This window comes from Cinclus cinclus, chromosome 21 (assembly GCF_963662255.1).
Source record: "Cinclus cinclus chromosome 21, bCinCin1.1, whole genome shotgun sequence".
Lineage (NCBI taxonomy): Eukaryota > Metazoa > Chordata > Aves > Passeriformes > Cinclidae > Cinclus > Cinclus cinclus.
The window spans coordinates 7,397,053-7,422,598 of NC_085066.1; the positions used below are offsets into that span (position 1 = coordinate 7,397,053).

The 25,546-nt window shown below is 49.6% G+C and overlaps 1 protein-coding gene across 1 annotated transcript; it reads right to left on the reverse strand.

Moving 5' to 3' along the window:
* Nucleotides 1–1,005: 1,005 nt before the first annotated feature.
* On the reverse strand, nt 1,006–25,546 carry MLPH (melanophilin). Its single transcript, XM_062506688.1, has 18 exons — nt 25,437–25,546; nt 21,278–21,499; nt 19,993–20,129; nt 18,499–18,537; nt 17,841–17,935; nt 17,023–17,151; nt 15,246–15,432; nt 13,749–13,906; nt 10,019–10,102; nt 8,086–8,277; nt 5,649–5,834; nt 3,686–3,841; nt 3,501–3,593; nt 3,238–3,303; nt 3,023–3,080; nt 2,884–2,913; nt 1,369–1,466; nt 1,006–1,032 (listed from the first exon to the last, which is right to left on the reverse strand). Exons 1-18 carry the CDS (start codon nt 25,544–25,546, stop codon nt 1,006–1,008), a joined length of 2,067 nt encoding a protein of 688 aa, XP_062362672.1.

The following is a 25,546-nucleotide window of genomic DNA, read 5'->3' on the forward strand; positions in this document are numbered from 1 at the left end:
AGGGGTCCAGGGCTGTTGCAGCCCCCAAAGGTCATCACAGCCCCCCAAAGGATGGCTAAGAGGCTCTACAATGCCATCACCAGGGACAGGGGACATGTTCATCCACCAAGTGCATCTTGGCAGGGGCTGACCCCTCTGTGGAGCAGAGGAGCACCTACACTCTGCTTGCTGCTTGCTGATAGAGCCTCACATGGAGCGGCAATATCTTCAAGAGCTGGAAAAGAAAACCAATCCCAAACAAGCCCTCCAGCTTTTCCTCCCACTTTTCTTGGCACTGCTTCCCTCAGGCCTCACCTCACTCCCATTCCCAGGTGGCCACAGCTGCTTCAGGCACAGTGGCAGAAGCCTCAGCAGGTGTTTGCATGGCTTGGGGCAAAGAGCAGGTGCTCTCTGGGAGGGGACCACCACTGCTCTCATCCTGCTTTGTTGCTCAGAGAAGGGAAGCAAAGCTCCATGGGACATGGCAGGGAACTGGGACCAGTATCAGGATGTGAATCCAAGCACTGGGATGCCTGGGTCCCTCTTCTACCTGAGGTACCCCAAAAGCATTCCACACTCAGTGTCAGCTCCTGTTCCTGCTCAGCAGCAGAGAGCAGGGACAGGCACTGGCAGCTTTTGCCAAGTGAGGGCTGTGTCCCTGCTCCAGTCCCTGTGCTGGATGTCACACTGACATCCAGCTCCCTCTGAGGAGGTCACTCCTGCTCTGCACCTCTCTGGTCCCCCTGGCTGACCCAGTACCAAAGAGCTGCCCCACCCCAAGGCCTCATTCCAGCATTCTCCCACGAGAGGCCCTGGCCACATGCCTGCACCCCAATGCTTTGCTCCTCTTCCCATCAACTCCCAGAAAGGCCTCCTGCCCATGGCCTCTGTCTTCCTTTCTGTCCAGGGTTTCAGGGAGAGAGGGGCTCAGGAGAAGGAGGAGAAAGTGTTGCAGGAAAGGCTGTGAGAGGCTTTGCTTTGCTGAAGTCTTGTATCTTCACTGAAATGCAGGAAAGTCCCCTCTCCTCAGGACAGGTGGGTCATCACAGGCTTCTGCAAGGCACGAGAAGGAGAAACCTCAGCCCACCACCATGTCCACACCACCTTGAGCAAACCCAGCATGATCCTTGACCCTTCTAGCTGCCACTGCACAGATGGAGTCCCTGCCCCATCCCATGGACCACGCAGGCAGCAGGAATTCAAAGATGTTCATCTTCCCTGGGGCTTGTGACAGCCTGGACCTCAGGAGGTGGTGCCCAAGCACTCCTGCCTTCGCCCAACAGCACCAGCACTGAGAGCTGAGGGCTCCATCACTTGAGGAGAGAGTGGAGAGGGACAGGTACCAGGAGAAGCCAGGCCAGCAGCCCTCCCGTGAGGCTGGGTCCTTACCGCAAAGAGCCGCTCCACCCTCCTGTTCTTCCCGTTGGGATTCCTCTGAGTCAACGAGCCACGGTACACGGAGTTCCGGTCAAAGGAGTCGTCAAAACCTGCAGTGAGGGAAGAGAGATGGGCACCAGGTCCTCACTCACCTCACCAAAAGTTTCAGTGACTCACCAAGTCCCTTGGGATTTACTAATCCCCTGCTGGCTGTGTGTTTGGATGCATCCTGGCACTTCCCTCTCCAGGAGGGTGATGAGAAGGAAGCACTTTGGGAACAAGGAGACAAGAGTTGCTGCTGCTCAGCTTTCCAGAGCACTGCCTGAGCTGGGTCAGCCTGGCAGCAGTCCTGGAAATCTCCATGGTACAACAAAACCCCAGCCTGAGAGCAGCTCTCACGGCTCCAGCCGATGAGGCTCTTTTGACCTGTTAATTAATCTCATCTCCTCTGCCACCAACTTGCACCAGCTGCACCTCTTCAGGCCCAACTTTCCAAGTCGCTTCCCTGCCAGGCAGGCAGTCAGGAGACCAAATCACCCCCTGGTCCATCCCAGGCACGGGGGATTAGGTTTGCCTGGTGACGTCTGTCCCCACTGCATGTCCCTCTATCTCCTCAAAGGGCTGACATGTCCCACGGGCACGTGGGACAAGGAGAGCAGATGACTCCTCCTCAGGGTGAGGACAAGGGACTTTTCCACCTACCAGCCCCAGCCTGGGGAACAGCACTGTTAATTGTGTAAATGGGGGGAATACTGCTCTACCTCTGCATTAAATGATCCTACCCTCCTTCCCTCCCTTCATCTTCCATTATCTGGAAGCAGAGCCACTTTTTTTGCCTTTAAGCTTGTGAAGAGAGATAAGAAATAAATAGAAAAGTAATTTCCTAATGGGTCTCACTGATATTGGTCAGTATGAAACATTTCCAGCGATAGTCCCCCATACCACACAAGCTGCTGTGCCAAGTTTCAGATCACCATCCACTTCGAAGCTCTCCCAAGCTGCTTTTTGTCCATAGCTGGGCCCTGGAGGGCTTCTTGCCCCCAAGAAGAGACCAATGGCTGAGTCAGGTGGGCAGAAGAGTCAAGATTCAAGAGTCATGAAATGGTTTGGGTTGCAAGGAACTTGAAATCCTCTCTTGTTCCACCCACCTGCCACAGGCAGGGACACCTTCCACTAGACCAGGTTGCTCCAAGCCCCATCCAGCATGGCCTGGAACACTTCCAGGCATGGGGCATGCTATTCAGGGAAGGATACCTTCCCCAGGATGGTCAAGAAAGGGGGAAATTTCTGTCAGAAGAGAGGATGGGCTTAGGCCAGGCTTTGAGGCCCAAGAGTCTATGGGATGAAGGCACACAGATGTCTCCCTCTCTCAAAGATGACTTTGGGGTGGCTGCAGAGAAGTCCTGGCTCTTGGAGGACACAGCCACCTCAGCTTGATCTCTGCCCTCCCATCACTGTCCCCTGTCCTCCCAGTTGCTCCCTCCTTTCCCAGTTATCCACCACAGGTTTCCCCCGTGGCTGTCCTACCAGCAGGCTGTGAGCACAGGGAAGGGGACTCTAGTGCAGACACACAGCTGGATGCAGAGAGAGAGGAGCAGCATCCCCCCGAGCCCAGCCCAGCCACCCACAGGTCCCCATCTCCCACGGGCAGGGCCCTGGTCCTTACTGGTGATTTCCAGGGGGCTGTTGAACTTCCTCCTGAACCTCTGCAGTCCAGGCATTGCCTGAAAGAGAAGGGGAGCAGCCTGCTGTGGGGAAGGGATGGGAGGGCAGAGGTCTCCAATGAGGCCACTGCTTTGATAGCAGCCCCCTGGAGACCCTGGCTGTGTCCAGGCTTAATGCTGTGCCACAGGCACAGCCTGTGATTAAACACACACTCACTTTGATGTCATCCAAAGACTCCCCAGGACTGCTGCTGGCAGGGCCAGGAGAATGGAGACAGGCAGCCTGTAGACAGAGGAAGGCAGAGGTGTCTCTGGGGTGCAGGAGGAGGCAGGCAGCTCAGTCTGCCATGGCAGAGCACCAGGCAGCATGGGGAGAGCTGGGAAAGGCTCAGCAAGCCAGGCAGCCCTTCCCAGCACCTAGGGGCAGCAGCTACAGCTCAGGGGAGCACACACATCACAGCCACTACCCTCCATGCTCACCTGCACACTCGACTTCTTCTTTGCCTTTTCCACAGACTTCACTGTCAGCCCTGCAGCAGACAGAGCTGCAATTCGGGATTCAATATCTGATATCTTTAGGAGGAGAAAAGACATACAGGTGGTGGTTGGAGGATCCATCAGTGGCTTTGTTTGCCATCACTGACCTGTCAGAGTCAGGCCCTCACCTCGCTCTCTGCCTGCTGCACCTGAGCAGCTGCTGAGGCCACTTTGTCCTCCAGCTCTGACAGCTCTGAGTCTGTAGTGCCACTGTGCTGAGCCCCTTCCTCAAGCTCCTTCAGGGTCTTCTCAAGCTGGTAGGTCTTCCCAGCAGTCAGGTACACCTGAAATACAGAAAAAGGAAAAATTGCAGGGAAGAATTCACCTCCCTGGAGTTCTCCTCTCCTGGTGTGACTGCAGCCCCAGACGCAGCAGCTCCTGCTGCTCTTTTTTGACTGCCTTCTTGCCTTGCAGCACACACAGTACCAGTCAGTTCTGATACAGCTTTTCATCTTATTTTCTCCCTTCCTTAGGTTTTTTGAGAGCAATTACCAACAGTGTGAAGTGGTAAGAGGCTCTGTGGGAACACAGGAAGGTCCAAAACTCAGTGACTTGCTGGAGAAGCAGCAGCACTTTGTGCCATGTGCTCAGAGGGAGAGCAGGTACCTGCAGACCAACTCAGGCTGCTGTGTCCTGTGAGGACTGAGCTGGGAAGAAGACAAACTGACTTTCCAAACCTGCTCAGTCTGTTTTAAGGGTGTTGCTGGGAGTAGGGTCAGCCTGCACCACACTCCTTTTGCTGCCTAGAGAAGGGTAAAAGGACCTATCCCAATAAAAATTCTGGTTTTACTGCCACTTGTCTCCTCCCAGGTTACTACAAGGACACAGGTCCAAGCAAGGCAGCTCAGGAAGCATTAACACATCAGTATGTAATCACATCAGATGATCAGATGTGGCCACTGCTCTGCTGACTGAGCCGAGATCTTGGTACTGCCACAGCAGTTGCTGCTCCTCCAGCCCTCTCAGCTTTTCCTGGGCTGGGCATTGTGCAAAACTGCCTGGCAGGAGCCCTCTGCATGCACTGCTCATCCACCCAAATCACAGCACCACACTCCCAGAGGTTCCCACCCTTCCCTGTGCAAATCCTAAGGCCATGCACCACCCAGCCTGAGTCACAGGGATTTGTTGTTAGCCCATCAGACTCCCCCAGTGCCCTCCAAGGTGGGTGGCATGCCTTGGAGAGGAGAACAGAGTGGCCAGCCAGCTGTGAGTCAGCCAGGATCCCCGAGGGAGTGGCAGGATGACACACATCTCCCAGGGCCATTGTCTGCCTACCCCTGTCCCGAGCTGACAGCAGCAGCAGCACTAAGCCCAAAGTTCACATCCTTTCCAGCCCTATCCCCTCTCTTGGGAGAGGGGGAACCCCAGAACCTTCACACATCCAACCATTTTCCCCTGGGATGCTATACTTGGCCAGAAAGCATCCAGGTGTTGCAGCTTGCTGCTTTTACTTCTAAGCTTTCACCAGTGAGAGATGAGCCACAGAGTGTGTCCCGAAACCCTGCTTCCCATTGCAGGACATTGCCTATGGCAAAAACCCACCTCCCAGATCGAGATCCAACCCTTGTTTGAATTGTTTATTTGGAGCTTGGTTCAGGGCATTGTGGATGCAAACCAGTTCCACAGGGAATTGATTGCTATGAGTTTTTATGGCTAAAAAAGCTGCCAGTGCTCCAGGGTCACACAAACCTTCCAGGGGGACTATGCTCTGGCTGTGAACTTGTCACCTGCACGAGCTCATCAGCCCCAGGCACAAGCAGCCTTAGTGATGAGGGGAATCATGCTCATAAACCCCTTGACCAACACAATGCTGGTGGGAACCAAAGGGAATGGGAAACAAGTTTTGCTGGAGCAGAGACTGTTGAAATCCAGCAAAGCGATGCTACAGCAAGGTGGGGATCACCCAGGAACCAAGTAAAGGAAAGCCACAAGACAGAGCATCTGCTTTTGCTGTTGTCCCATCCTCTAAGACCAGACTTTTTAATCCCTTTGCTGACCACCCTTTCAGTGCTAACAAGAAATTCTTTTGGGTGGGGGGGATTCCTTTGTGTTCCCACCCCCCTGCTGCCCAAAAGCTCTGGGGAGCCTTACATTTTCCTCAAGCTCCCGGTACACTTCAGCCACCTCTCTCCCATCTGCCAGGCCTGGAAGCTGCCCTGCAGGGAGGGCACAGCCCTGGCTCTCTCCATTCAAGGACTCCCACACTGCTTCCTCCGTGGCGTTTATGGCTCTCAGCACTTTGGCCGTGATCTCACTCAAAGCCTGAGCCGACGACCTCTGCGAGAGCCAAAGCGGAGGCAGGGAGGGAGGGAGGTAAAAAAACATCGATGTTATTTGAATATGGTATATAAAACAGTACAAGCCAGGGGTGAGAGGGGCACCAGACCTCCAGGAGCTGTGGAAAGAGGGAGAAATGATGATTAACAGGCTTACACTGCTCCTGAAGGGCTCTCCACCAGACGGATGCGTGGCTACAGCAGAGCTTTGATCTCAGCCCTTGCTTTCTGCAGGATGGCTGTGACAAAAGAAGTCACCTCAAAAGGCTTGGAAAAGAGGTTATGGAAGGATGTTTCACTCACTGGAAGTACCTGAGGGCCACTCGGTTATGCAGCAGTTAAGATTTAATTGCAGCATATTGCTTTACACCTCAGCGGGCCTGAGCAGGGATGCAAACAACTCCTTGAGTTTGTGGCAAAAGAGTAAAAACAACCCGACACCATAAAATGATTGTATTGCCACACCACCAGAACCTAATGTCCTCTCTTCCCACCCCAAGGAGCACTGATGACAATAATGCCCCTAAGTGCTGCCCTTGGCTTGATGAGGTGCTAAACACATGTCAAAATGGGCCCAAGAAACTCATCATCTGTCTCCCAGCTGATAATTCCCTAGAAACCAAGGAGATGGGGGTGACATATGTGCTGGTTGTGTTTACAACTGCATGTATTTCCAGGCAAGCTGCTCCTGCAGAGAACCAGCCAACTCAGTCCAGATGATATTTTTATCATTTTATGGTGCCTTCACGGTACAGCAGAGTTTTTTCACATTTTCCATTAGGTTTGTGTGCTTCCATCACAGTGCTCCCCCAGTTAGAAGATTTCCTCTTGACTGGAGGAACCTCATATCAAAAATCCCACAGAATCAGACAAAATGCAAACCTGGATCTGTTGCAAGTATACAGAAAGTGGTTGTTGGACATCATCCACGCTGACAGCCTTTAACCAAGGCTGGTCCAGCTACTGCAGATATTTCTGTCTCAATACTCCACTCTGCTTCATAGCAGGGCTTGGGGGCAAAGAAAGTAGCAAATGTGGAGGAACCAGGCTTCATTTCATAAGAAACCAGAATCTTACACTGGTACCACACAAACAGTTCAGGGTTTGAGCCTCTGTCTGATGCAGATCAGAAGCTCACACAGAAACTGTCACCTTGGCTCAGTGAGTTACCACTTCTCTAGACTTAATTAGAAATGGTTATTAAAATGATGCAGATGGTTCAATCTACAAGAAGTTAAGTCTGGCTGCAGCAATCATCTGAAAACAGCTTTCAGGAAAAAGGAGGCAGTAAAGGATGCTGTGGATAAGGATGCACTGCTGCTCCAGTGGAAGTGAGAGCACAGCAAATGGTACCCAAACCCACCAGGTTTTGTGTTGTGAGGCTGAGGAACAAATGCACATTAAAGGGAGGCTTCATGGCATCATGAAAGTCATCACAACCTCGGATGAATGGAGCTTTGAAGGAGAGGAGAGGGGCAGCCTGGTGCCTGCTTCCTTCCTTTATCAGCATTTTGGAGCAAATGTACACATCCTCCTTCCACAGCCAAGGCAGGAGGGAGGGGATGAACAAACCAGCCCTCAGAGACCCAATATGGAATGCTGACCTTTCTATCTGTGCTAACGGATCATCTTGGAGCCTCTGCACAACTGGGGACACACTGCAGAGGTGCTGTGACCTGTCTTCCTCTCCCTGACCCCTGTCCCCACAGGTCACCCTCCACTGAGCAGGGACAGGAGTCAGCACAGAGCTGGAAATGCAAGAGATGCTGATCTAGCAGAGTGGAGGTGGGATCAGGGATGTAGGGACTCAGGAACATTGACAGGTGTGGAAAAGACATTTCAGGCTGTAGCAGGTGCCTGACAAAGGCTGCTGGTACTAAATCATCACTGAGCTCTTTTCCCACCCCAGGACTCTTTTCTATAGTGACTTCCAGATCCTGGGACAACTCCTTTAAGTAGATGTGGGGTTGCATACCTCTCCATGACAGGCAGTAGCCTGCAAGAACTCTAAGAGGCTTTACTTTTGACTCTTGGTTGAGACTGGGAAAGCCTACAAGGAGAAATGTCCAGATCTAACACCCTGGGACTTCCCTATCCCTTGACATTGTTAAAGCAGACACAGACATAGCCTGTGGTGGAGATCTGGGACAGAAGAAGAGTCACGTTTTCACGGTGTAAAACCATAGACCACTGAGAGCAGAAGGAATGATGGATGCAGCCTGGAATGATGTGGGTGGCAGGGCACAGATTACCTTTCGAACATCTCTGGCCATGCCATCACTGCAGGAACTCATCTCTGGTTTCTTTGCTCTCTTCTCTTCTTCACGCTCCTCCTCATCAGAAGAGACTTCTTTATCACTGACGTTGCTGGCTAGCTCCTCCAGCTTTTTCTTCAATTCCTCCTCCTCAGCATCAGGATCAGTGTGGGACTCTGGGGCTGGAGACTGGAGGAGCAGAAGAAGGGAGCAGTGTGAGACCCTCCTGTGGTAGACAGCTCCAAGCAGAGGAGCTCCAGAAATGTGACCACAGAGGGACTTTCAAACAACCTGAGGGAACAGCAGAGCCCAAAGGCTCCTCACCGAGGAACAAAAACCCTTGACTTAAATGTTCTCCATTCCCATTTCCCCCCCCCCCCCCCCCCCCAACTAACTTGGTTTTCTCCATGGAAAGTTGCATTTTCTCCACCGTTAAAAAGGTGGGCATGAGAGCTTTGGGGCCAAAAAATCACCACATTTTCATTAGGAGCCATGGCATGGCTGGTTGCTTTGAGGGCAGAGAACAGAGCAACCCAGAAACAAGGTCCACCAGGGAGAGGAAAGCAGCCATGGGAGTTGCCACTCCCTGAGGTAACTTTTGGAACCTCTGGGTAATCCCATTTGGGATGAGAAACCACACAGCATATTTCCCTGTAGGATAGATGGTACATTGCCACCCACCCCACTGTTAGGTGCAATTCCTGGTAGCTGGAGAAGAATCCTATTAAACTCACAGGCACTGCAAGAGATTTCCAGAAGTTCCTGAACTTGCTGACCCCTGCATTATACAATTACCTGCATTATACCTGGTGGGGTTTTGTGTGAGCTGTCTCCAACAGTGGCATCTGCAGCAGACAATCTTTTTCCCAGGCAACCTACTCCAGGGCTCTGCTATCCTTTCTGTTGGAAAGCTTTGCTTTGTAGTTAACCTCAGCCTCTCCCACAGACCCACTGCCTGTGCTCTGATTTGCCACAGATATGGGAATAAAGTGTGGGAGCCTGACACTGTGAAAACCTCTTACTCCCTCGGTCAGGATTGCTGATGGAAACCCTGAATGATTAAAATCGTGGCCATCCCCCTATTGTAAATTTTAGGGGGAAAAAAAGGAGAAATTGCATTGTTTCATCCGTGCCTGGGGGTCTTGCCTGTAATTATCACCATGCATTTTACTGAGTCATCAGCTGCCAGAGTGGTGATAGGTTCACATGAAGGAAAAGAGTGCCTAGTCTAAAATTAGAAACCCAAAAATCAATGTTAAGCGGTCTAAGTATTCGCAGATTCTACATTGTTGCTCAGCTTTAACTTAATTTAGCTGTTTTCTTCCAAGCTGGATGGCATGGTAAGATGAGGGCAGCTCAGAAGAGATACAAAAATGCTCCTTGACTCAGCTCTCACATTCACAATAACTTGGTGCCCTCCTCACAGGTATTAGTTGAGTGTCCCATGATTTCAAAATGAGCTGTCACAGCTCTGCAGATACAGACACCACCTCACAAAACTCCTGAGATTAGCACTTCATGAAGTATCAGCACAAAAACAAATTTTCCTTGTGCAGAGGGGGCAATGAAGGCACTAGCTTGCACAGGGTATAAATGGGTTAAATTTCCTGGTGTTTCTGTCCTGCCATACAATGTTTGCAAAGGCACTCCATCACCTGGAACTGGAGAACAGCCTTCAAGGCCATAAGAGAGAAGTGAACTCCAACAGCCCAGGTCATTGTGGTGCTTAAGGACAGGGTTTAGTGAAGGCCTTGGCAGTGGTAGGGGAATGGTTGGTCTCAGTGATCTTACAGGTCTCTTCCAACCTAAATATTTCTATGATTTTGTCCATCCTTGCAGTGCTGGCTGCTTCAGAGAAGCCTCTCCAGTGGCCAGGGGAAGGGAGCAGCCCAGCCCAGGCTCCATCCCTGCAGGATTCCTGCCCAGTTACCTCATGAGATCGCATCAGGATTTTTTCCTCCAAGCGGTTCAGCACGCGTTCAATTGCAGACATGCGAGTGTTGAGCTCATGGATCTACAGGAAAAGGGAGAGAGACAGAGAGAGGGAAAAGGAGGAGAGAAAAGACCAGCCACCACTGCCACGACAGTGAGGAGTGCAGCCAGCAGAGGAAAGCAAGCAGCAGGACACTGCCACCGTGGGCAGAGTTAAAAGACATTAAAAAATGATAACCTTTTAAGTAATGTCTTAAAAATGCCAGTAAGCTCCAGGAGGTGCAGAGGAACCTCAAATTTGGAAAACTCCAAGCAAAGCCAAGCCCCCAGAACAAGACAATTCCCACCAAAGCATCTGGAGCTTTGGTGCAGTGCATGTAAAACCCCATCACCAATAAAAGCACCAGACTATAATTAACCCATCTTGCTGTTGTTCCCATGCTGCCCCAAATTAAAGTCAATATCCATTTTCTCTTCCTACCCACATGTTTTCAAGCTGTAACCACCCCATCACAGACCTGCCAACAGTGGTGGTAGAAGAGGGCAAGAATTCCCCATGAAAAAATCCAAGAAAACTGAACCTGAAAATATTCCCCACCATTTTGAAATTATCTGACTTCTCTGTGCATTGATTCACCCTGATGCTTGCCCCTCTCTTCTCCATCACTCTTCTGACTAAAAATGGGGCATGGAGAGAAGGGCAGAGAAATTAAAGACAGACAAAATCCCGAAAATTAAAGAGAAGCTATTTTCTGTGCTCCAGAATCAAGACAAACCTTTGTGGTGAGGGTGGATTTGGATTAGATATTAGGAAGAAACTGTTCCCTGTGAGGGTGGGCAGGCCCTGGCACAGGTTGCCCAGAGAAGCTGTGGCTGCCCCATCCCTGGAAGTGTCCAAGGCCAGGTTGGACAGGGCTTGGAGCAACCTGGGATAGTGGAAGGTGTCTCTGCCCACAGCAGGGGAGTAGAATGAGATACTTTTCAGATCCATTTAAACCAAAATATCTCTATGATCTATGATCACTGAAAACATTAAAAGAAGCTTTTTTTTTTCCCCTATAGAAATTTAATTTTTTCTTTCCTTGAAAAAAACTAAGTCTCTCTCCTTTGATCCAGACAAATAAAACATAAATTATGATAAATATGGCCTGTTTTATGACACTACCCGTGCATCACTGCTGTGCTGAATGGTTTCTGCCCATTCAAAGGGGAACAAGCAGCAAAAGCAGTAAGCAAAGGTGGTAACAAAGAGGTGTGAGGATCAGGCTTTGTTTTTGTAACAATTTCCATCCCCTCACTTAGTTTTTTGTGCTTGCCAGGGCTTGATTAATTAGACCCTCAATACAGCTAGGGATGATTGCATCTGCTTAAGGGAGGATGAATATAAAAACCTGGCACTGTGGAGAGCAGAGCTGCCATTACCACCCCGACCTGAAAGCATCTCCAAGCAGCATTAAACCCACTGGCATGAGGGCATGAAGCACTTCAGTCCATTGCTAAATGGTTTTTCAGTCCTGTTTAAGGCCTGAGTCTTGCATTGCTCAGTGACAATAAGAAGCCTCTGATGGCCCATCAGCCTCAGAGATGGTGACAAACCAGGAGTCACCAATGCCCTATCTCCATCAGGAGGAGCCTGGGAGAGATCAGAGCCTAAAGCCCAGGCTGCTGTTGATATTAGTGGATATCTACCAGAATAGGAGCTGAAAAGCTTCATTCTCCTTCCCAGTCAAGGCTGGCTTTAATGCAGCGGTGGGCACTTCATTAGGGCACATCTCCAGCAAGGACTGGGTCACCCTGCACCTCTCTCAGTGTGACAAAGGCTGCCAAACTGTGCTCTGAATTAAAACTTTTAAGGTGAATAAACAAAAAGTACAGCCCACAACATCGGTAGGGGAAACTACCCCTTGCTGCTGAGGAGGGAGGACAGGTTACTCTACCCAAGCCTCTAACAGAAGCTTTAGGTAAAGAAGAGGGGCCATACAGCATCAAAACTTTGGGAATCCAGAACCACCGAGTTCCCTTGAGGTATAGCAGGATGGCTTCTGGGGAGAAACTTGGTTAATTGGAGCTATTCCTTGTGGCTTGGTCCTGTTTCTACCTGACTTATAAAAGCCTAAAGGCAAAGACCCACACAGTTATCAATTCAGGGCTTCTTTCTGTGTCTCATCAAGTTTAAGTGCTTCTTTAAATAGAGTTTTTCTTTTTTTAGGTTTTGTTCTTGAACCTTCAGCTCTTGGAGTCACAGGACTAGGGAACAGCCCCTGCTTCTGTTACTGGAGAAGCTGAGTTTCTTGTGTTTGGGACTGAACACTGAAACTTCTTCAGAACTAATACAAAAGTGGTTTTCAAATCAAACATATTTTGACAAACTTGCCCCTAAAGTAGTTTTAGGAGAAGAGAGTTTTCATCTGTGTGGTCAAAGAGCCAAGTTTTCCACCTCCTGAATCTTTCAGATGCTCTCATGGTGCCTGCCTGCCAGGACAACACTGCATATGAAACCAGGCTATGGGATTTAATACAGGGTTAACAAACATGATTCTGCTCCCTGCACCAGCACAGAGCTGGGTGAGGAGCAGGTTGGGTGGGAGGATGGTTGCTGGCTGTAAACACATCAGCAGCACAAAGGGCAGGGAGGATGGGGAGACATTTAAGCTAATGAGCAAAGCTGCCACCAGAGCAAATGGGGGTAAAGTGGGAGTGAGAAGATGCCTCATAACCCTTAGGGTGACAACAGCTACACCAGCCTTCCTCCAGGCGTGAGGGAGCAAACCACAGCCTGCAGTGGGAGCTTGCCCAGCTCCTGGAGTAAGTCGTGGGAGGCTTTGGTAGGAATTTGGCCCCATTTCCCCACTGCAAAGCACGGTGCACATTTCATGCCTAACACAGCATGACCTCATAAAGAACACCCAGTCCAGGGTTCTCCCATTTACTGCTGCCTGAGGAAGGAATGGCATTTACTAATTAAAACGTGCCCACAGAAGTAAATGGCAAAGAGAAGCTTTCCCTACCCAGGCACATGAAGCGTGGTGTTGAGGGATGGTTGTGGTCACAGACCTCACGCTGTTTACCCAAAGAGGAGTCCAGGACATGTAAAATTACCAGCTGTGAGACTGCCCTTGTATCCGCAGCCAAACACCACCCTGAATTTTGCTGCTCATGAGATCCAAGGAACCAGATTCAGCCTCACCATCCTCACCACCCACCACTGGCAAAGGCAGCAGCAGGAACAGCAGGTCCTTGCTTGACAATTAAAACACAAACTTAAGCCCTGTCTGACACCTTCATTTAGGCTGTTCCCCCCATTACCATCACTCAGGAGAGGTATGTGACTGGTCATCCTGACCCAGTCCTACCGAGGCAGGAACACACTGCAAAGGAAGAGAAGGATCTTGGTGCTTATTAAATATCCATCTCCAGACCTCCATCTGCTTATTAAGCACTGGCACATTCAATTTAAGAAAGCCTTTCTGGAGACACAAGAACCCACAAAGAACTCAGATTAGTGAGGAAGCTGGAAAATAGTGGCAACAAAGGCAGGTTTGTTATTGTGATGGCAGCATGAGCAGAGGGAAGCACCATCCAGTGCCTGGTTTTCCTTTTGCTGTGACTGGAAAACCACAACCCAGCTGGCCATTGCTGCTTCTCTTCTCCTCTGAACCACCCTGCATCTCAGAGGCAGCAAGAGGGATGTGACCATGGGCCTGGTGTCAGCAGAAGCTGTTGGGTACCTGGTTTGAGGAGTGGCTGATGTTCTCCTGGGAGGAGGCTCTGTTCCTGCGTTTCATGTGGGGTGGGTAGGCTGGGAGCTGGGCTCCCTTCACATCCTCATCAGAGGTGTCCATATCTGCTGAGTACCGGGCCCGGGGTGGCTCGCTCCAGGGGATGCCTTGGAGAGAGAAAGGTACAAAGCATTCACACCCCTGAGTTCCCTCCTGGACATCGGCCCCATCCTTAAGACAAGCAAATAATGAGGAACTTCCCCAGATCAGACTTCTTACCCTTTGGCAGGAAGTGTTTCTGCAAGCCAGACCAAGTTTAAGGAGGGACCATCCTCCTTGCTGTCATGCCCTGGACAGCCAGGCCCCCCACCAGAAACCTCTACTGCCTTCCCAATTTTGTAGGAGCCCAGGTTTGGATGCTGCCCTTTGTGTACAACCCAGCTGCTGGAAGATGTTTAGGCTCAGGCTAGAGGTATCAGCCTAGGATGGAGCATTTAAAAAGAGTGGAAAGTCTCCTGTGTAAAGGAGAATTTCAAATGAGACAAAAACAAGGAGAGAAAACAAAATTAACATGCATGGGGGACCTTGCTGCCTTAATGCTCCAGCAGGACTTGGAATGGGAATTTAAACAGCCATGTTAAGGTCTACTCAGCATTCCCAAATGTCCTGAAAATACAGCCAGCCACTGGAAACACAGAAGGACATATTCTACATTTGCAGATGCACAAGACAATATCCAACCCTCCTGGCTCTGCCATCACTGCAGAGAAAACAGAGGCTGTAAAAGGCAAATTCTGCCTCTTAGAGGGCATTTATAGACTCACAAATTCATAGATCATTCAGCCTACCCATGCACACTGCCCAGCTACAAGGATAGCACTTAGCAACCTCCAGTTCTAGTCCAAGTGCCCTAAAAACTCAAAGCTTTCTGCAGCCACAACCTCCTTTACTAAGGAGTTGAACTCCTCTCTGCATCCCACTTTTTCAAGCAGTGTGTGTTTGACTGAATCTAGTTTCTACACAGGAAACCACCAGTAAGTATGAAAGGGATGGGCACCTTAGGAGCAGCCCCTTTGGCTTTGTTGGGAACAAGATCAGCTCTTTTACAACCAAATAACATCAACAAGATTCTATCCTAAGAAGAATCCCTTTTGCAAATGGATAAATTGTGTAGAGCCTGAAGCCTCTTTATGGCTTTGAGGTTGTTCAGAAAAAAACCTGAAGATGTTTTCACTTCAGTCCAACACTTGCTGCCACTTGTGCCAAGAGGAGACAAGAGGAACCTGGACAAGGATACGTACCAGGTTTTGGGTTTCTGAGGAATCTGGACAAAGATAAGCACCATGTTTTGGGTTTCTGAGGAACCTGGACAAGAATACCTACCAGGTTTTGTGTTTCTGAGGAATCTGGACAAAGATAAGCACCATGTTTTGGGTTTCTGAGGAACCTGGACAAGGATACCTACCAGGCTTTGGGTTTCTGAGGAACCTAGACAAGGACACCTACCAGGCTTTGGGCTCCTTTCCAGGCTCCTCCTCCGTGCGTTGAGGGTGAGCCGAACCTCTGTGCTGAAATGCTGCTCTGGAGTGCTCACCCCTGGCTCCTGCAGGACATGGTGGAACACCAGGTCTGCATCCGTGATCCTGGACTCCTGGGAGCCATCTTCAGCTGAGTTGGGGAAATCTGGGAAGGACTGAGAGTTGAGGATGATGCTGAGCAGCTGACCATGGAGATTCCACTTGTGTGACCCTATGTTTAGTGCTACCTCCAGCTCAGGGGCCCCCAGAGTAAGAACAATATAGAACTGTGGCTGCCCCTGGATCCCTGGAAGTGTCCAAGGCCAGGTTGGGCAGGGCTTGGAGCAACCTGGGATAGTGGAAGGAATTGGAATGAGATGATTTTTACAGTCCCTCCAACCCAACTTATTCTATGATTCTACTACTCCCTCTCTCTCCTGACTTTCACTAAGAGCTCCTCTCTTCATTCTTCAATATATGCACAGATTGACTTTTTATAATTCCATTTGTATTTATATAAATTATTAAAGTTCCTCATAATCCCATTTAAAGGCTTTTCCTGGTTGCTGAACCCTGAGCAATACTTCCCATCACTGCCAGGGGGCACTGGTAATTTTTACAAGCACAGAGTTCCTTCAGCCAGGCTGCAACATCCCGATCTTTTAAAACACCATCCCCTTGTACTTATTCAAACAGCCACCACTTCACATAAGCTGTAATCTGTAAATCAAATTTGACAGAGGCCAGCCCTCACACTGAATTCTGCTGCAAAAAGAGGGGAAAAAGACAAACAAAAAGAGGAGTCTAATTATTTACCCCAAATTCTAATAGTTTTGTGTGTAATTGTGGAGATTTATTTTTAAAGTTGTTGTTACAGATCTCAGCACATCCTATTCCCACCCAAGAACAGAAATTAATCAGAGCATTATTAAAAAGGAGGTGTTTAATATTTTGAAAGTGCAATTTCACCAGGAAAGGCGAACAAGAGTGGCCCAAAAAGCTGGACCTGAAGCCTCTCAGACCTTTTGCCACACCCAGGGTGGCCCATCTGTGTTCCTCCCCAGAACTGGAAGGTGGGGTTGGTCAGCCCCTTGCCCTTTGTGGGATCACAGGGCACAGCTCACTGCACTGTCTGGATCTGTCTGAGTCTTGCTCCTGGCCAGAAGCTCTGGATACCAAGGCACATCCAGTGTCCTGTTTAGAAGTAACCAGCATTCCTGCAGTTTTCGTCCTCCCAATGTTCATCCCTCTGACTGGCCCTTGCTCACACTGGCTCTGTGAGATTCATCTCAACCTCACAAAGCTCATGTGCCTCATGGAGCTGCTGGCCAGCTGCACCCCAGTGTCACCACATGGCAAACCCAGTCCCAAACTGGATGGGAACACAGGAGAAGAACCTGATTTCATTTAATCCCTTGAGCACCAAACCCACTGGAACCCAGAGCGTATCCTGTAGCCTTGGGACAACAAAAGAAAACAAGACTGTCTGCTGAGAGCAAGGAAATCTGCAGGGGCACAGCCAGAGAACCTCCTGCTGTCTCATCTTAACACTCATCCTTGCTTGGATCAGATGTCCTGCTCCTGACCTGGCCTGGGGCAAAGGTTTTCAATTGGAAAAAGAGATTGCAAGCAGCAGATGGGGATCAGAGATTGGCACCATTGCCCGAAAACACCAGCTGAAGGAGTTCTGAGGCTGAAGGAACAGTAGTAGCAAGAAAGGAGAAGGAAGAAGAAAGGACAGGAACCCCCCAGGAGTCTCCCAGTACCTGGAAAGCATCCGGGCTGCTGGCTGCTGGAGAGAGCTGCACAGACTGGCGGCGAGACTGAGCAGAGTAATCCGAGTCCAGCTCAAAATCAAAGGGATGCACAGACAGCAGCCGCTTTGTCTTGCACATCTTTAGCATAGAAAGTGCAAGGAAGGAACATTCAGTGTAAGACACAGTTGACCTTGAGGAAAGGGGGAGGGAGGATCTTTCTCCTTAGTTTGCCTGGGTTTGCTCTGCTTTTTGGGCCTGATTCTGTCCTGCTTGAAGAGAGCCAGGTACAGCATGTGCTTGTGCTAAAGGCAAGGAAAAGTGGGTTATTGATTTCCACAGCCTCTGGCTCAGGACTGCTGCTGTAAGCAGAGTGAGAATCTCTCTCCTGGTTTATAAAGGCACTCTGGGAAAGCTGAGCCAGGTTACAGCTCAGAGAGAGATCCAGGTGATGCTTTTGAGCCCTGAAGCATCTCCCTATCCTCAGAGAAAGAGTGTTGCAGGCAGATATCTCCGAATATTTGGGAGGTCATTAGTAAAAACCCAAGGCAGGCGGGTTCTCATTATACAGGTAGGAGCTGGGACTTTAATATTAATTGGTGATGTCCATCGTGTTAGGACTGGGTCTTTTCTCCAGAGCATGAGTATTTATGATGTTACTGACATGGTTGTTTTTAAACAAACTGGGAGAGGAGCTTATTATCTCAGAGAAGAAAAACAGAGGGATAGGCCAAGTTTTGAAAGTGGCACAGAAAGCCACCACCACTATCACCCAAGGCAGGCCAGGGACACGGAGTGAGGCAGTGGCAGCTCCAGAACCAAACACTTACTCTGCTGTAGTGCTCTGCTTCAGCTCCACGAAGGACATTGTCCTCCTCATCACTGTCATCCCTGGCGTCACAGCTGGTGAGCAGCTGGCACTCTCCTGAGGGGACACGGGCAGCAGGTGAAGCCATGCTTCATACACGGGGTGAAAAGGCCCAGATTAGAAGGACCCTCCCAAACTGTTTTTTCTGCAGACACCCACTTTTATATACTTGATCTTGCAAAGGCTTGGCTGGCCTCCTCTCATTGCTTCCCCTGCCAGATGTGCACCATCACAGATGTGGAAGTGAAAGGGCACCTGCATCACAGAGAGCCATTCGAGGTCCACCTGGGTGACTCCAGTGCTTGAAGGCTCAGGAGCTATTCCTGATTCCCATCAGCCAGCTCTTTACTTACCAATGACCCATTGCTTTGAGATAACAAGTGATTGTAAACTAAAAAGTCCTGTTGTATCCAAATCTACCCTTGGAGCCCCCAGATGTGCCACAATGCAGGAGCTGAGCACTACAGTCCATCTCCCCTGCAGAGTAGGAATTTTCCCTGGTCTTACCACTCCAAATCTCTCCAGAAGTGCCCACAGCTGGAGCGGTGTAAAGACAAAAAGACTTTGGAAGCCTTGCTTGAACTGCAAGCCCCCCTGCTGCAATCCCCTTTTTTACTTACTGTTAATGTCTGGCAGGCTATAAACTCTGTCATGAAGACCTAAACAAAGAGAAAAATGGTGAGAAAAATCAATAATCACATTTTCTTCCTGTTCCTCGAGCAGAGAGCAAGCCTCAGAGCCATGACTAACTGGAATTCTCATTCTCTAGCCATCATAAGAAACAATGGTTAAAAAGGCTCTTTAGAGAGAACAAAACAGGCGCTTGACTTTCAAAAGTCAAAGAGCTTCCCGGGGAAGGCACAGCCAACTGCAGATGGCCAGAGATACATCCCAGGAGGAGATTCTTGCTTGCTCGAGGGTCAAGCCAATTCACTAGTGGTAATGAAGTAATAAACAACAAAATCATTTCCTTTTGAAAAAGGCATCAGAATCTCAATTTAAAGCAGCCCAAGGCGCTGTTACCCTCATGCTTGGTTGGGTTGTTGTGTGCTCTGATGCATGTTCGGTCCAAACAATGCATGGATTGTCTCTCAGTCCATTAATTTTTTTTCCCTGCTATTTCTGCCATGAGTGCCCTGGCTAAAAGAGCGATTGGAGCAGTTGAATCAGGTCATGGTATGTGTGCAAACTTTTCTGTGGCTCCTCAAGATGAGAATAAACTCCACACTGGCTTCTAAAGGAAATAGGTCAAGGAGTAGGAGCTCTATGAATGACAACTAGGAGTTGGCTAGTAAATAACATTGTATTAACATTATCATATATTTATGCACTCGTGGACCAAAATCAGAATTATGGAAGGTCCATAAAGCTCTGAAGAAAACAGTTACGGTGATAGGTAGCTCACTAATTTTGGCACAGTTTTGTCAGTGCCAGGGGATAATCAGGCTGGTTGTAAAAATCATCAGGTCTTGGGGAAAAAAAAAGAGAACTGGCTTTATCCTGCAGGTTAAACTCTGATTAATTCCACAAGCTCTGTGATGAAAAGACAAAAAAAACAAAAACAAACAAAAAAAACCCCAAACAAACAAACAAAAAAGCAACCCCCCCCCCAAAAAAAAAAAACAAAACCAAAAGAAACAAAAGAAAAAAAAAACCTGCAAATTTACATACTTACAAACCACAGGAAGTGGGACCTCTAAATTAAACTTGAGGTATTAGGGAATTTTTTTTTTCATTGAAAGGGTGATCAAGGAAGTGGTAGAACCCCAATCCTTGGAAGTGTTCAAAAAACACATTGATCTGGCACCTGGGGACGTGGTTCAGTGGTGGTCTTGGTAGTACTGGGTGGGACTGGATGATCTAGAGGTGTTTTCCAACTGTAATGATCTTACATTCTCCAGTCTGTGGTAAAAACTTAAGACTTGGCAGAAGAAAAGCCATCAAGAACATCTGCCCTGTGTCTGAATGAACAACCCTGAACCTCAGCTTCCTGCCTGAGATGTTTTGAGCATCCCATGACACTCAGAGCAGCATCAACACTGCTGTTCCTGCCTTGCTGCACCCCAAGGTGGTGCAGCACGGATTCCCCACGTGCAGCAGTGGCCATTCCTCACCCAGAAAGGCAGAGTTGAGCCCCTGGCTTGGCTGCAGCCTGCCATAGAGGGACTGCAGCACTTTGGCACTTCCAAACCTCTTGAAGCGGGAGCGCACGTGTTCGTAGTACCAGTCCAGGGAGCCGATCTTCACAATCCTGCCCAAAGAGAGGAGCAACACCCAGGTCAGCCACTCCAGCCACTCCCACGGTGAGCAGACCCTCACCCAAAAAACTGTGTCCTAATAAAAACACAGCATGCTTTTGCCTGAAAGGAGGCTGAGTTTGGGCAAATCTTGTTGAGCCTCATCCCTGAGGCCCACCTTGTGCCTTAGCCCCCCCTCAGAGCAGAGCAGTGAGGAGTGGTGTTCCCAGGGCCTGATATAGGGACTGGAATTCTTTAGCCCATGTTGGTGACATGGACAATGGGATTTAGTGTTCCCTCAGTTCACTGACACACCAAGCTGTGCAGTGGTGTCACATGCTGGAGGGAAGGAATCACACCCAGAGGGACCTTGACAGTCTTGAAAGGTGGGGCTGTGAGAAACTCATGTGGCCAAGCACAAGGTCCTGCTCCTGGGTTGGAGCAATGCCAAGCAAATATACAGGTTGGGTGGAGAATGGATTGGGAACAGCTCTGAGGATGAGGATTTGTGGGGGCTGGAGAGTGAGAATGTTGGCAAGAGTCAGAAATGTGAACTGACAACCAGAAACCCCCTCGTGTGCTGGGCTGATCCCACAGTTTGGGCAGCAGGGGAGTGGGAGATTCTACTCCTCTGCCTCACTCAGGTGAGTGTGCCAATGGCAGAGCTGCCTCCAGCTCTGGGACCCCCAAAAAAAGGACATGGAGCTGCTGGAACAAGACCAGAGGAGGCCACAAAGGTGCTCTGAGGACAGGAGTCCCTCTGCTCTGGAGCCAGGCTGGGACAGCTGGGAGTGTTCACCTGGAGAAGGGAAAGCTCTGGGGAGAACTTGGAGCCCTTCCAGTGCCTAAAGGGCTCCAGGGAAGCTGGAGAGGGACTTGAGACAAGGCCTTGGAGTGACAGGACCAGGGGGAATGGCTTCCCACTGCCAGAGGGCAGGGTTAGATGGGATATAAGGAAGGAATTCTTCCCTGTGAGAAGGGTGAGGTCCTGGCACAGGATTCCCAGAATAGCTGTGGCTGGCCCATGCCTGGAAGTGTCCCAGGGTATGTTGGACGGGACTTGGAGCAACCTGGGACTGTGGAAGGGCAGGGAAGTGGAACAGGATGGGCTTTAAGGTGCCTTCCAGCCCAAACCATCCTGTTATTCCCTGAGGAGCAGTACCTGGAGAGGCGGCAGGGATCGCAGACCCAGCCCTGCTCCTTCTTGTTGTAGCGGCTGCAGTTCTTGCAGGTGTAGAAGTGGCAGTCCAGGCACTGCCGTTTGCTGTTCAGCAGGAACTTGAAGGGCTGCAGGCAGTGCACACAGTGAGTTTCATTGAGGTGGGACTGATTGGTCAGGAACTCTCTCTTGCTGCTCTCCTGGTCAATCTTGCATTTCAGCTCCCTGTAGAAAACACCCCCAAAAAGCAGGAACTTGAGTGTTATCATCTCACTGCAAGCTCTCACATGGCAAAGCCCATCATGCCACAATCATTTCAGGAACGATTTTCCAGGGAACATTGCAAGTCTGCAGCTTGTGGAAACAGCTGTAGGGCAAATCTAATAAATAACATATCACGAGTTAAATAAGATAACAATGAAGGGGGCTCCAGATTCAGGATGGGTAACTGGAATTTAATATTAGATTTAATTTAATATTAGAATAAAATATTAGAATATTTTGACTTGGATAGAACCCACATGGATCATTAAAAATAGAAGTGTTTGTGCCAAAACTTGTTCTGTTTGTTTCACAGGGTGTTGATCATTAATTGCCAGGAACTTCAGGAGAGTGGCTCTTCTCAAACCCTGTGGCAGTATCCCAACCTGACACAATCTTCAAGCCTGGAGTCCTGCAGAGAATTAAAATCTTTCTGGAATTCTTAGTTTAAAAAAAAAAGGGGCTGGAGGAGAAGAGAGAAGAAAAGAAATCTGGGATTAGAAAGGATTTAAAGGGGTTTTAATACAGTCCTCCAGCACTAACAGTTCAGCAGAGAATTTTATTAAGTTATGTGCAACAAGGTTCTGGCTTCAGGGTTCAGAGGATGCAGCTTCTGACAATCCTGTGAAAGGGAAGCACTTTCCAAGAGCACCTTTACCTGGCAGTGCAACCCTGCAAGCTTCCTTCACTATCCAGATAACCTGGCTGCCACAGCAGGTCCTCATGGGAGACAGTATCTGCATCAGTCTGAGGCCCCAGCACCAGCTGGGGACAGCTGAGGTTCCTGCCAAGCTGGTGGGAGCCCCCTGCACTGCCCAAAAGCTCTGTTTGCTGCCCATGCCACGCACCACTTCAGGTATGTTTGCCTTTGGGGCCATGGCCCAGAGGAAGGTGTTTGACTTGTGGGGAAGGTCCTGGAAAGTTGTTTTCTCTCTTGACGGGGTTAGGAAGCTGTGTTTTCCAGAGCAGAAGTCAGCTTGGGTTAAAACCCTCAAGGAATCAAGTCTGGAGGCTGTTCGAGGATCACAGAGTGGACCACGAGGCACTGGTGATGCTCCCAGTGCCGGACTGACGCCGGGGTGACCACAAGAGAAGCTGGGGTGAGCATAGGAGGAGCCTGGCTGGCCCTGGGAGCAGTGGTGTGACTGGCAGTGGGAAGGACAGGCATATCAGTCAAGCTGATCTCTCTGTTTAACCTAATCAGTTTGCACATTAGGGCTCAGCTCTTGATTTTTTTTCTGAGGAGGAATTTTCTGGCCAGCTGGCTGCCAGTGCACCGCAAGACATATTTTTTGGTGTCACTCCTCTGTTTGTGGTCAGGCAGGAGTGACACCAACTTGCATTTACATCTGGGAGATGTAAAAAAACAGTATAAAGACAGAACTGGGCACCTGGTTTGTATAATCAGCCATTCATCATCCTAGCAGTGATTTGGACAAACTGGTACAAATGTGCCAGCAGTAAATTTAAGTGACTTCTGAAAAGAAACCCTCAACTAGAAAACCCTTGGGTTGGACTCGGTACTCCTTTTCCACTCCCGGGCTAAGGCTGTTGCCAGCAGGATCCAATCTTTTTTACTGGAACTGCTTTTTCTGGTTCCCAGAGACCGGTTGGATCCCTTCACCTCTCCTCCCTCACCCACCAGACCTGTCAAAGGAAGGAAGAGTCTCAGCCAAACCAGTTTAAAACCCGCAGGAACCCGCATGCCTCTTGTCTCCTCTTGCTGGCAGGAGCACCAGCCAGTCCCTTCCCTGCTCTGCTCATGGCAAAATGAATAAATCTGTGGTGTTGGGATGCCAGCTGCAGAAGGGTTGGACCCACAGAGCTCCAGGAGAGATGCAGAGAGCCATCCCCCAAAAATGGGGTTGTGGGCATGGATGTTTCAGGAACGAATCATGGAGAGAGTCCTCAAAATTACCATTATTTCAATTTTTGGGCAAAGAGCTGTCCTCACATGCCTGTGCAGTTTGTGGCAAGCTGAAGCCTTTGTCCCTTGTTGGTGAATAGCTTCTGCCAAAAACAAAACACAGAGAAGCAGCAAAAAGGGAAGAAAAAGACCAAGCTGGAGGGGGGGGGGGGGATGGGACATTTCTTCAAGGCTGGCAGGTTGAGACAAGCCCAGTGAATAGAAAAGTAAATGGATGGGGCTGGTCAAAGCACAGAGTGAATGGCTGTAGGGTCTCCCAGAATGTCACATCATGTCCCAGCTTGTTACAGGCAGAAAATTCTCCTGTACCTAGATGTCCAGCACTCAGGAATGTGGCATACTTTCCCAGACTAGCGGTCTGGTCTGTTGCAGAAATTATTCGGAAAGTACAGAAATTTCTGTAGTTCAGAATGCTTAACTCCAGCTCACTGCAGGGCACGATTAAAGAGACGATAAAAATAAGAAACCGGGGGAAAGGTCCTTTGGAGGAGAAACAGCAGCTGGGTAGGAGCATCCCGAGACCTTCCCCCATCCTGCATCTCCCAGAGCATGGCACTCAGTTTGGAGGCTTCCTGGGCAACAGAGAGGACCCAGATAAGCCAGTCTGGCGCCAAGGTCAGTAAGGAAGGAATTCACCTCGCCCAGTTCTTTGCTTCAGGGCACAGCAATGTAGGTCTCCACCTCCTCCCTCCAGGCTGAGCTCAGATGCATCACAAGGGAGACATTCACCCTTTGCAGGGTGATAATTTTTTAAAATATCCCTGTCTGATCTCCTTCCTGCTCTTCAGAGCTACCAACAGAGGAAGGCAGTAGATACTGAATTATCTCTGCCTCCCACGCAGGCTGGCTTTTTTACCCCCCCAAAAAAAAAATCAAGGGGATTAAAAATATACGACTGAGAGTTTCTTGTAGCCAATGGTGTAAATGTAGAGCCTCCCATGATGGTAAGGTTTTTGGGGATGCAGATATCCCAAACCAAGGATGGCTATCACTCTTTCACCGCTTCTTTTGGATCTGATAGAGGAACTAATGAGCTTCTGGTCTCCAGGCATTGTCGTGGTATCAGAACCAGCCCTGGCTCACAAAATTCAGAGCTAGGAGGGTCTGAGGGCTCAGTGGGAGTGCAGCACTGCCCAAACCCAGTCTGAGAGCATGGACCACTCCTCTGGGAATAATGAGAACTTGGCCAGACCCTGAAGAGGGTCATTGCAGGTTCTTGAAATATGTTAAGGCATTATTAAGTTCAGCGTCTGATGTAGTTAATGACCAAAACCTGAACCCCTGTAACTTCTCATGCTCAAAATTTAATCTGATCTGACAGAACATTTTTTTAAACAGCACTTTTGTCCAACGCCTTGCTTATAAGGACTTAGAAGTTCATAGAATTTGCGGCTCCAGTGATTTTCAATGTTTTCCCAATCTGTGGGTCCCTAACACATGCCCAGGACACCGCAGCCCACTGTATTGGGTATTTAAGGCTACTAAAACAAGTTTAGTACTACTAGTAGGTTTATTACTCCTCTCAGTTATTTTCTCAGGATTCTTAAGGGATCTGAGGACTCCCCAGGACACACTGAAAACTCCTGCCCTAAACACAAGGGACCCATCACACGAAGCAAAACCAGGGGAGCCAAATCCCTTCCTCTGCTCCCAGGTGAAATCTCCCCTCGAGAGCCCCACCAGCCTCAAGCCTCACAGAAGCATTTCCTGGTATTTGTCCCCATAAAGTGCGGCGGTGTCACGGATCCGCATCGCTGCCGGTGGCACGGCGCCAGTTTGCACCTTTGCTGCCCGAATGCGTCACCTTGCTGCTGATAACGCAATCTATTAACCGTGTTTGACTTTCACAGCCCCGGCTCCTGCCGTCCCTCCTCGCCCACAGCCTCAGCAGGTTGTTTTATCCCTACAGCCCACAGGGACATGAGGTTCTGGCTCGCTTGCCCCCAGCTCAGGGACCCGAGAGCAGATACTCACTCCAGCCGTTCCTCCTCTTTTTTCCGCAGATCAAAGTCCCGCTGAACGACTTCCCAAACATGCTTGGCTTCTTCATCGGTGAGCTTGGAGAGGTCCAGCTTCCTGCCCAT

What these genes read in the sequence shown, in the direction of transcription:
- MLPH (XM_062506688.1), bottom strand. Translation starts at nt 25,546, where the DNA reads ATGGGCAGGAAGCTGGACCTCTCCAAGCTCACCGATGAAGAAGCCAAG. An exon ending in GCTCAACTCTGCCTTTCTGG is followed by an intron (nt 18,538 to 19,992) that starts GTGAGGAATGGC and finishes CTCTTTGTTTAG; the next exon opens with GTCTTCATGACAGAGTTTAT. An exon ending in TCAGCCACTCCTCAAACCAG is followed by an intron (nt 10,103 to 13,748) that starts GTACCCAACAGC and finishes CTTTTCCTGTAG; the next exon opens with ATCCATGAGCTCAACACTCG.